Source organism: Peromyscus maniculatus, chromosome 18 (genome assembly GCF_049852395.1).
Source record: "Peromyscus maniculatus bairdii isolate BWxNUB_F1_BW_parent chromosome 18, HU_Pman_BW_mat_3.1, whole genome shotgun sequence".
NCBI lineage: Eukaryota > Metazoa > Chordata > Mammalia > Rodentia > Cricetidae > Peromyscus > Peromyscus maniculatus.
In genome coordinates, this window is record NC_134869.1 from 12,238,358 (window position 1) to 12,250,410 (window position 12,053).

The window sequence follows — 12,053 nt, forward strand, 5'->3', positions numbered from 1 at the left end:
AGAACTTTGTGAGTTCGAGGCAAGCCTGATCTATATATTGAGTTCTAAGACAGCCAGGGCTACATAGTCAGACCCTGTCTCAACATACACACACACACACACACACACACACACACACACACACACACACACACACACGTGCACATTAGGTGTGTGCATTAGCAAATTTTGTTGGGTTTTTCTTCAAAATACATTTACAGTTCAACTACTTCTTACCATGTTCCTGGCCATACTTGTGTAAGACACCATCATTATTCATTTTCTTTGTGTGTACACATATGTACATGGAGGCTTGAGGCCAATCTTGAGTATTGTTCCTTAAATACGGTTTATCCTTTTTTTTTTTTTTTTAATACATGGTCTCTCACTGGCCTACAACTCATCAAGTAGGATAGACTGAATGGCCAATGAACCCCCAGGAACCCACCTATGTCTGCCTCCCCATGACTGGGGTTTCAAGTGTGTGCCACCACACTTGGGGTTTTTAATGTGGGTTCCGGGTTACATTTCAGGTCCTCAGGTTTGAGTGACAAGCGCTTTACCAACTGAGTTATCTCCTCAGTCCTCACTGCCATTTCCACTGGATTATTATAACCAAGTCTCTGGATCTGTCTCCCAAATTGTGTCTCATCAGATCGTCTGCTCTCACAATCCTCCAGGGCCTTCTCGTCTCACATGGGACCCAGTCTGCCTGTCCATCCCTTTGGTGTCTGTCTGTTTTCCATCACCTCTTCCTGCTCCTGCCTCTGTCTGGCCACACTGTCTTCTCACCCCTCAATTAGCTCAGCATGCTCCTTGCTGAGTACATTTGTTCCTGCCGGTTTCTCTCTCTAGAAACTTCTGTGTCCAGAGAGTCACAAGTTAGTTTCTTCTTTGTGAGGATTTCTTGGAGCTTTATCTAAAAACACTAGTCCCCTGAAAGCAGAATGGTGACTAAGAGTTGGGGGAAGTATTCTAAAGATAGGGGGAGGGGGATGAGAGGGGGTTATAGGGGATACAGGACAAAACATGGAAGATTTTCTTTCATATACAGAATCTAGGTTTGGGTATACCTGAATATACACATACATATACATGCATATGTGACATAAAGACAGAATAGGAGAGGAAGGGAACTATTGAGGGACTAGAGGGTAGTAGGAGGATATAGACACAAGGTACAGTGATACACATACACATATGTGTAAAAATGAAATGTTATAATGCATCCACTATTTTCTACACTAACAAGTAAACGTGAAGTCCCCTTCTGTCTTCTTAGTCCCATCTCCTGCTTTGCCTTTTTCTCCCACTATAATAACCTTTTTTCCCTTAGCATCTTTATTGACTACCTTCCTACTTACTAGAATGGAAGTTCCATGCAACCAGAGACCTTTATCTGTTTGCTTTTGTGTTCTTCAGGACCTAGGACAGTGCCTGGCACACTGGTACTCAGCAGATGTCTGCTGAATGGGTCAGGTCATCATCACCACCACCAACAATGGAAGTGTTGAATCAATAGGGGACAATTCTCTCTGCTCCCAGACTTATCTACCCCAGAGAGTGAGCTTTTTTGAGTTTCTTAAGTAAACCATACATACTCCCTCCACCTTGGGTCTTCTCACATGCTCTCCTTGCACCCCAAACTCTCTTTTATTCATCTTGACAAACTCATTCTCCTCACCCTTCAAGTCTTGACCACCTGCCTTCCTTGGCCTCCTCCTCCATGTGCTCTCACAACTTCTGTGACTGACACTCATTGCCACAGCAACTCACTGACCATTTAATGGACACTTCAGTTCTACTTTCTCTGCTGGCATGTAAGCCTTTCTGCCTTTCTTTCTTTCTTTCTTTCTTTCTTTCTTTCTTTCTTTCTTTCTTTCTTTCTTTCTTTCTTTCTTTCTTTCTTTCTTTCTTTCTTTCTTTCTTTCTTTCTTTCTTTCTTCTTGCTTTAACCCAGACTGTGACTGATGACAGTTCTCAGCTACTATTTGCTGAAAGAACTGAGCAAAGAGTGGACCAGCTGCAAAGACATCAGAACTGTAAAATAGGGGAGAAAGCTCACTTGGTAAAGTGCTTGGCTTTCTGTAGGAGGACATGATCCCTAGACCTGACTTTAAAAAGCTAGGCAGAGCAGCAGTCACTTGTAATTTTAATACTGGGAAAGTGAAGACGTGGATTCCTGGGGCTCACTGGACAGCCAGCCTAGCCTCTTTGGTGAACTCTAGGCCAATGAGAGACCTTGTCTCAAGGGGAGGAAGGCTATGGAATGGCACCTACGGTGGTCCTCTGTCCTCCATGTGTACACATGTACCTGCATACACAGGGTCATTCCCACAGATGTTACCTAACAAGAAAAGGCTTCATGTCTGTGAGTTAGTGTAGAGGCATCAGAGTAAACATGCATGAGTCAGCACCAGCCACAGGTTTCTCACTTACATTGCGGGTTACGCTGAACTGTATGATCTGATTGGCCATGCTCCTGATGCGGCCCATCGAAATGAGAGTGGTCACTTCCAGCTGCAATGGGAAGAAATCAGGGAGTCATCTGCAGCAAGGCACAGAGTCCCCATTTCTTACAGTCCTTGCTTCAAGAAAGTCCTTAACTATTGATGAAATAATGGGAGCTTTGATGTCATGAGCATTTGTGACTTTAAGGATTTCTTTGTTAATGATATCACAGACAACAGTTATAGACTGAAGGTTACTCAGAACTAATAACTGTCACAAATAATTCTCTAGCCCCAACATATTGGAACTCAAGACTAGGATCTGGTATTTTAAAACAAGGATAAAGTAGTAGTAGGAAGAATAGGGCCAACCTGGGTAAATGAGACAATGTGGTATCTGACGAGTTCCAGAAGTTTCCGAGAGCCCTGCAAAGGAAACAATATCCTATGTCAATCAACGAAGAAAACTCTACATGCTTCTTTTTTTGAGGGCCCTTCACATGAATGACTTTGGATATTAATCATAAAAGATAATAACCCAACCTCTTTACTGGGAAACTGAAGATAAGAAAAGTTCCATGCACAAATGGCTGACATTCATCAAATCTCTTGGCTGTTCCAAGAACATGGCACACACATTTTGTGTAACCCCAGCATCCCTGGGAGTAGAGATTACCATTAACCCATTTTACGTGTGATAACACTGAGGATCAAAACACACCCAAGTCACACAGCTTCCTTAGGATAGGAACCACACTTTCAGTCACTCTGCTCAATCTTTCTGCTGCATGTCTTAGGTTACATTTTGGAATATTTTTTTATAACATCCCTCTGTTTATGGTTCTCACTTGCTCCATAAATCATGTTTGCTTATCAGGCTACACACTGATATTTTAGGAGTGTTTGGTTGTAAGAAGCCTGATCACCCATACTCTCAAAAGAAGTCACCCTTCTTCTATGACACTGCCAAGATTTCCCCTTCAGCAAAACATTAATGGAAGAAACCAACCAACCAAACCAAACCATGGCCGCACAACCCTACCGCTACCATAGCTAGGATCCTGGCACTCTCAGGGAGAACTGCAGGCAGGTGCCCGAACCTGCAGACTGGAGGGGCACAAGGTCACACTCCCTGGGGCAGTGGCAGTGGCAGTGGTATCTTCCCCTGCACTGACTCAGCTGGTCATTAGAAGCTTCCCAGCCCTCAAGTTCTTCTGGGTCTGTAGCACAGCTTGGATAGGCGAAGATCATAGACCTAACGACTACCAGAAGGTTGTCCTTTTGGGGGACATGTTCTTACACCACCAAGGCTCAGGCTGAACTTGAGGTTCCCCCTCCCACCCGGCTCCCTCATTCAGCCTCCTCTTGGCATTTGACTTCGATCATGATGCCGGGGAGTTATCTGTAAGTAATGACCACATATCTCAGTTTGTCTGAGCCACTTCTAGCCTACATCTACTGTCTGGCTGCTCTGTTCATTCTCAAAAGCATCTGGTGAGGATGATGAATGACTAAGTTGCCATAGCAACAAGCTGATAGTATGATGCGTGGAGCTGTGCTGCTACACAAAGAATGCTGAGTTTGCCGCCAGCTACCAGCTCTGGAAGAGATGCTTTGTGGCCTTTTGGGTGGGTCACCATGGAACCTTGAACAAATCAGCCTCTGGGTCTCGGCTACTCCATGGTTCCAAGAAATTGGGACTTGTAGGAGATAGCATCAGTGCTACAGGCCTCTGTGCGTGACACCAGCGAAGATGATACAGAGGGAACATTGCTGAGACATGTCCAACCAGACTAGGCGGTCAATTTCTGGATGACAGGACCATGTGTGTCCATGTTGAGCTATTATCACCTTGCTCTCAGATAGGACAGAGTGGGGACACAACAGTCACTTTCCAAGCATTCGTGCCAACAAATTAAAAACAAAGGAGGTGTGCTAGGAAGAACACTTAGCCTGAGTTTAAAAACCTGGGTGGCGTATCAGTTTGGCTTCTGTGTGACCTTGAATGAGTCTCTTAACTGTCAAGGCTTGGTTTCCCTGAAAAATACAGGGATTGATATGAATCTCTCCTATAGTTTGCTTCTATTGGAAAGAATCTATCAATGGGAGAATCCCCTTCTAAAGTCGAGTTAGTGTTGGGTCCATGACATAAGGCAGAAAAGAGTAGAAGAACATAGGAATCAACTCTGGTCACTGTGTGTTGTAGCCCTGCCTGGGTAGGGTCACTGGTGCCACACAGCATATTGACAGGATGTGCTTCAATGTGAGCTGTCCAGGAGTTCTCAGAAACCCCTTGCCCTTTCTCTTGGGAGCACTCTCACTTCCTGTGATTAGTGTTGATGGTCAACGTGACCGAATCTAGAATCACTGGGGAATGCATCTTGAGGCATGCCCATGGAGGATTATCTTGACTGGTTAACTAAATGTGAGAAGTCCCATCTTAATTGTAAATGGGACCACTCCCTGGGCTTTGGGTCCTGGATTGAATGAAAGGGAGAAGGGGAGTTGTCTCTCTGTTGGTACTAGGAAGTGAACTTGGGTCCTTTGCATTATCAGTGTGTGTGTGTGTGTGTGTGTGTGTGTGTGTGTGTGTGTGTGTGTGTTTTCCCCTTTAGTATTTTAGAATACAAGATGTCCTTGTTGGTACCTGAAGGTATTGTTGCAAGGACTACATCTACGAAATCTATAAACCAAAAAGGAAACAGGATTTAGGGTCACCACAGCAGCATGACTGAGGCTGCCTGTGTCAGAGCGGGTGTGTGTTCTGTTCTGTTCCGCAGGTCTGTCCCTCAATCTCACTTTACTGTCACTAGTCACAATGCTTGGGACCAGGCCCTAGAACCTGGTGTTTGATAAGCTCCACAGGTGATTCCTGACCACAGTGGAGTCTGGGAATCACTGCTTTTAAAGAACTGGGCTGTTCCCACCTCTCACGTTCCATGTCATCAGTACCCATCACCAGTAGCCCTGCCCATTGCTGAGATGGCAGTGTGGTTTCTGGAAAGACACAGAACAAATCTGGAACCATCAAACTGTCCTATTTGTTTGTCATTTTAGTGAAAAAAAAAATTCCATAGCCAGCTCTTTATCTCTTCGGATTTTGTCTGTTAAGCCTGAGAGATGATTTCAATCATTTAAACCTTGATCTTGATATAAAGGAAACTACAGTCTCTTAAGGGGGAACAATGGCGGCACTGAAGAACTGAGGTAGACAAGGGAAGGGTCACTGCAGAGAAAAGGGAAATCAAAAGAAAAGGAGAGGCTGGAGCATCTAACAGCAAGTGACAATTTGTTCTTTGAAAGTTTAGCCCAGGCCTGGCCCTAAATGGCCAACTGAAGGCTTAATTCTCTGGGTGACTTTAGCGTTGTAAGGAACTGAAAACGTTTGCCTGTTTGTTTATTTACTTATTTGTAGTCCAGAGAATGCCAGCATGAACGTAGTGAGGTGCGTCAGGAGGTGGATACTCTACCTCTGGAGAAAGGAGGTAATCCAAGATGCCCGTCTTCATGTTATCCAATGCTTCGTTACTTGGAACGAAAATGGTGTATGGGCCACCAACACCACCCTCATCTAAGGCCTGTCCGACATTGGTTGCCTGCATTTGAGAAATCAGATTTTTTATTTTCGTTCATTCCAAGTAATATTTGAAGTAGTGACCAGAAAATATGTAAAGCTGGCATTTCTGCTGATTTTTACAAAGGACTTGACCGGGGTTTTCCTGAATGTATGAAAGGGCGTACCTCTAACAAAGATCTGAACTTGCTGTGTCTTGATTGTAGCATTTTCATTATGGTTTGCTGAAAAGAGAGATTTTGCTGAAATGTCAGTAAGAACATCATAAAATGATTTGGGGAAATATGAACCTTAACGTCGAGAGACATGGCAGGGTCAGTGTGAAAGCGTGGGCTTTGACCAGTCATCCAAATCTGTGCATTCTACTGCGGTCTCTGGCCACATCACGCAGGTCAGGAAGAAGAAATTCATCATGACTCTGACTGCTCTTCATGCAGCACAGGTGTGAACTGCCATGACAACAGAGCACCAGGCTGAGCTGTCCCACATGGCCATAAGTGAGGGTAAGAAAAAAAACATGAAAACATTCCCAGCATGGCTTCCTTTCTCTCTGCACCAACACTCAGAAGTCTACTGAAAACTGCCAAGCCGTCCTGTCTCTTCTCAGCTTGAGACCCTCCTTGAAGGCTAAGTGCTGGCAAACACTTCCTTCTTGGATGTGAGTTCCAGGCAGCAAAGAAGGTGGACATGGCTGACCTCACTGACACTTGACTTGTCTCACCTCGGGGTTGCTCTCAAGTGTGGCCTCTGTCTTCTCCATGGCTCTGTCGAGGACGTGTATAAGCCCATTTGAAGCAACGATGTTCCCCTGGATAATTTTAACTTTTTTGCCTCCACGAAGTTGGAGCTTTAGTTGATTGTCCTAAAATATCAAATAAAGAAAAAGTAAATAAAATTAATATGGCATTCTGGAAAGAGAACAATTAGAAGTCTGAAGTCCTGTGACTGTGAGACTTTGAGTAAATCACATGATCTTATGTGAGGATGAAGACGTCTGCCTGACCCACAGTGCATTGTTTCCACTAGGTTCAAATGAGATAGTGTATGACATCACCGATGAGTATCACATGCAAAACTTTGGGCAAGTCAGTGTAGGCTTTCCTCCAATAAGCTGCAAGGTCCACTAGGGTGGAACAATCCAATTGATTGCATTGCGTCTCTCGCTTTAATACAGTGGTTTTCAACCTGTGGTTTGTGACCCCTTTGGGAGTCAAACAACCCTTTCACAGGGGTCACATATCAGATATTCTGTATATCAGATATGCACTGCAATTCGTAACAGTAGCAAAATTACAGTTATGAGGTAGCAACAAAATAATTTTATGGTTGGGGTAGCCACAACATGAGGAACTGTATTAAAAGGTTGCAGGATTAGTAAGGTTGAGAACTATTGCTTGAATATATTGCACAAAGGAGGTGCACAATGCATGCATTTGTTGAATGAGTAACTGGAGCTAATTGCTTCTTCCCTCTTACATGACTCTTAAGAATTACAGACAATGAATATCAAGGAATGAATACATGAATATATGCATGTCTCATGTCATATACACACTGCTCTATCCTGTTTTCACATCATCCAGTTTCTTACACATAGTGTAGCAGATTGGTGTCAGTTAGATCCACACTTGAATCCTGGCTCAGATATTTTCTGTGTGACCTCTCCACTGTCCCATAGGAAAAATAAGGATTCTCATAAGCCCTCCTTCCAGAGTTGTTTTGCATAAAGCAAATAAAGATTTACACCTGTACTTAGCATGGAAAGAACACTCAACAGTCTGACAACTATTGACACTAGGTGAAATACAACAGCCTAGGACACAACACACACACATCTATTAACCACAGGCCCCCAGCTTAGTAGTAACACAAACAGTTTGTGAAGGGAAGTGAGGTGGTCTTATTAAAAATAGAAAACCAGCAGAATGAATGAAGACAATGGATCAACGCCAGTAACCTAAAGCAAACACACTCCATTCACTTCCTTTCCTAGGAGGAATGCTGGTGGTTGGGGGCAGGGCTTCCAGGAAGCAGGCTCGCAGCACTTGAACTTCATGGTGGTGGTGAACCAGCCTGCCTCCCTCTTAGGCTTGAAAGACATCTTATAGTAAAGACAAAGATTGGGCTATGCCCCACCTGTAACCTTAACTACAAATGGTTCTGTACTGCCTGTTCCAGGAAACAACAACCATGTCTTTGTTTCACCTTGTTATGACCAGCTTGCAACCATGCCTTTGTTTCAGGAGGTTGTTATGACCAACTTGTTATGCTTATGTTCTGCTTCTGTAACCCTGCCTATTTTCTTTCCAAGTTCCCCATTTGGAAACCCCTTACTCCAGAACTATAAAAACCCTTATCTCACCCATGTCCAATGCTGATCTCTTGAGCCTCACCTTTAGGGAGAGATAGCCCATGTACACGCACACACACAAAAAAGCTTGCTCTAATAATTTGGCCATGATGATGGGTCAATGGTCTTTCCCTCACATCTGTGGGATTAACAGTGGCAGCTGACTGATGGTTACCTTGAAAGCTAACTCAAGCCAGACCCAAGCCAAACACTAGAGTTCCCCTTTTTTGTAACTGTTTTCCAGACTCCCTCTGGCCCCCTTGTTGCCCTGGTGTGTCACAAGAGTGAAATTCAGAGAAATTCTGACCTCATCCCTGTTGAAGATTTCCCCTGACTTTCCAGTCAACGTATAGAAGATGTCTGTGTCGTTCATCTGCTCCGTGCTCATCTGCCCGGCAATGATGTGGAGCTTCACAAAGTACCGAGCAGCCTCGCTGTCCGTCAAAAGCTCCTTTACCTAAGAAAAGGGGATGATGTTTGAAGGAAATGAGTGTTTATAATCCGTTCCATGCCTCATTTATCATCAAAGACACCCAAGCTGGAGTGCCCTGTGGGGCTCTGTCAGACAGAGATGATGCTTCAGATGAGCCCAGGCCTTCAAGGGAGCAGAAACCAGAGTCAGAGTTGATGGCCAGTGCACTGGCAGACACCAGGGGATGCCTTCCTGGAACTGACATGCTACTTAGAGCAAAGTGATGGCTGCAGGGGGAGAAAGAGGGTACCAGGCCAAAGGATCCAGGGGGACCAGAAGGAAAGCTTCTCAAGGGTTTTTTTTTTTTTTTATGAAAAGAGAAGGTAGACCGAGTGCTGGAGCCACAGGTGTGTACCACCCCAGGCTTTTAAAAGGTGCATTTACTTAACATGATTGAAGAGCAGACCGACCAAAAGAAAAAGCAGGTAGAATGGAAGGATGATGCTTTTGAATAGTAATAAAATAAAATAGTAATAAAATGGGACCAAGTCTGCATTTTTGTTACTACTCCATAGTCAACAATCAACAGATACTTTTAAAATGAATTCTGTGAAAACTTCATGTATTAAAGAGGAGGACTCCCTCCCACCCCCGCCACCACCCAAAGTGCCTAGGATGAAGGCTTGTGACGTTGTCCTTTCTCCACAACAGAAGAGACACAGGAGGTTTCAAAAGCTTATGCCAGGTCTCTCTCTCCCTTCCTCCCTTCCTCTCTTCCTCCCTCCCTCTCTTTCTCTCTCTCCTCTCTCTTCCTCTTTCTCTCTTCTCTTCTCTTCTCTTCTCTTCTCTTCTCTTCTCTTCTCTTCTCTTCTCTTCTCTTCTCTTCTCTTCTCTTCTCTCCTCTCCTCTCCTCTCCTCTCCTCTCCTCTCCTCTCCTCTCCTCTCCTCTCCTCTCCTCTTCTCTCTCTCTCTCTTTCTCTCTCCTCTTTCTCTCCCCCCGCCACCTCCACTGCCTGCTGCCTGTGGGTCAGGGTGCAAGCTCCTAGCTACTGCTCCATCACCACGCCTCCCTGTCACCACGGCCCCCTCCACGACGGTCATGGACTCACCCTCTGAGACTGTAAGAAAGTCCCCAGTTAAACGCTCTCCTCTATAAGCTGCCTCGGTCATGGCGTCTCTTCACAGCAATAGAACAGTAACTAAGACACCCAGCACCCTTATCTTGAGTGTAACAGAGGTTTCTCACTTTACATAAGACACTGCCTGCTCAGACCTTTTATGTTGGCCCCTCGGATGGGCTTGTTCTAGGTACTCACGTCGAATCCTTTCAGTGCCGTGTCTGAGGGCAGCAGCACAGTGAAGGGTCCCAGGTTGCTCAGTGGCCAGGCATAGGTTCTGTCTTAAGAGTCCAAACACACAACGAAGGAAAATGTCATGAGGGTCAGAGGTGCACCGGAAGTGAAAGTGTTCGGTGGGCCTTGTGTCGGCCCGGTCTGTTCTCGTTGCTCTGTGGTGTCGTTGGTTAAACTGAGACTCTCTAAGAGCAGACAGTACTGCGATGTGCTGGCCTTACATATTCCTGGAACTCTCTAAGACATAGCTGTGGCTTCTGGATGCTCTGCCATGAAAGGGCGGGGTGTGACAAGGTCTTTGGATGCCCCCTACATCCCTGACCATGTGCCTGGCTGGCTGAGCTGCCTGTCTTCACCTGTAAGAAAGCAGCCTTTGGTTCCATCCAAGGGCAGCTCAGAGGAGCCCACCATAGACTTACTGTTCCATGGGCGCCCTCTTGAAAAGCAGAACATTTGAACAAAGGACCTTGCATTTGCATTCTGCTCTGAGCCTTGCAGCTTACATAGTGAGTGGGTTTCCGTCACCCAGGGGATGCTGGGACTTTACACCAGGCTCTGTGCTCTCACATAGGAGCAAGATGCCTGGGGAAGGTGAAAGGCAATCAGGGCTCTGTCTAGGCAAATGTTTGTATGTGGCGTCGATTCTTCAAAGGACACTCTGCACCTCCTTCTGTTCTCATGTAGTGTCCTGAGATTGCTGCAAGGTTCTTCTCAAGCCCAACCACGTCTGAAGTGCTTGGTTGTCCCTGGAAGGCCTTGCAAAGAGTGGAGCGTCACACAGGAACGAGAGTAAGAACTATTCAGAGAACACAGCACTGGCCTGCAAGGACACTGACTTCTTTACTGTGTCCTTTCTGGGAAACCGTTTTAGCACGCTCGGCCAGTTCTCACATCAATGCTGCCATTGCCATTTTAAGGTTTCTGTTTGGTCAGGTCTGTGTTTTATATTTTTGCTGATTGGCCGAATCCGTGCTTGGCTGAGGTCTTACCCAGTGCTCTGATGAGCTGTGATGTCCTGTCCGTCAGAGGACGGGGTAATAGTTTGTGGAAGGCATTTGTGGATGCAGGAGCATGCTTTGTGCTATCACGCTGCCTAGGGCTCCAAGAATATCTGTTACCACTACGGGTTGATTAGTAGCCTCCAGCTAAGGGTGAACACAAGCAAGATTTGTCCAAAACTGAAACGACACCTTCCCCGCTGCACATGGATACGACCATGGAGCTTTAGTGATTCTCTATTCTCCGTGTTCTCTGCCACGGAGAATAAACACAGAAAGTTTAGGAAAAAAGGGACAATCTCTTACATCAGTGGCTGTCCCTCTCGCTCTTGTTGCTAGTCTGTTAATCTATGGCGACATCATGACCCCGGTCTCAGTTCTCTGGCTATTAATCTTGTATTGCTCATCTGCTTGGCAAACGGCTGTCTCCTTGGAAACAGCCATCCACTCTTCCTCATCCCCTGCATGGCCTGCCCTACAAGGACGAGCTCCAACACACCAGCTTTGTCTGTGCCTTTCTGCCTGCTTGTGCCTTGCAGAGGCCCTGGCTTTAGAGAGGGAGGGCCGCCCTTGAGGAGGAACTCCACATACCCAGGATCGAGATGAAAGAGGTGAGCCTTCCTTGCCACGTTCCTCTGGGTTCAGTGTTTAACTCTCTGAGTCTCTCCATGATGCTTCCATAGCAGGTCAGGCCATCGCCCATGTAACCCTTCTGGCAAGTGCATCTAGAGAGAGGGCGGAATCACATTCTTAGGGCCTTGGGACCATTGAGCTGAGCTGAGAGGACACAGCCCAGTGCTTCATTTCACAGTCAAGGAGAGCCATATGATGGACGGGACTGGAGAGGCCGGGAGAGGCACAGACTCAGGGCAGAACCTGGTTGTCTTTCCAGCAGGGGTTTAGAGAATATCACACACACACACACACACACACACACA

General features: G+C 45.8%; 1 protein-coding gene across 5 annotated transcripts in view; it reads right to left on the reverse strand.

The window, feature by feature from the left end:
• Stab2 (stabilin 2) overlaps nucleotides 1–12,053 on the reverse strand; it is a 166,889-nt gene that overhangs the window by 115,526 nt on the left and 39,310 nt on the right. For all 5 annotated transcript variants that reach the window (XM_015998482.3, XM_076554565.1, XM_076554567.1 and 2 more), the window contains exons 10-17: nucleotides 11,707–11,840; nucleotides 10,082–10,164; nucleotides 8,661–8,810; nucleotides 6,725–6,865; nucleotides 6,171–6,227; nucleotides 5,900–6,025; nucleotides 2,802–2,855; nucleotides 2,419–2,499 (exon numbers count right to left, since the gene is read on the reverse strand). In XM_015998482.3, coding sequence (XP_015853968.1) covers nucleotides 2,419–2,499; nucleotides 2,802–2,855; nucleotides 5,900–6,025; nucleotides 6,171–6,227; nucleotides 6,725–6,865; nucleotides 8,661–8,810; nucleotides 10,082–10,164; nucleotides 11,707–11,840 — 826 coding nt within the window. The remainder of the gene's footprint in view (nucleotides 1–2,418; nucleotides 2,500–2,801; nucleotides 2,856–5,899; nucleotides 6,026–6,170; nucleotides 6,228–6,724; nucleotides 6,866–8,660; nucleotides 8,811–10,081; nucleotides 10,165–11,706; nucleotides 11,841–12,053) is intronic.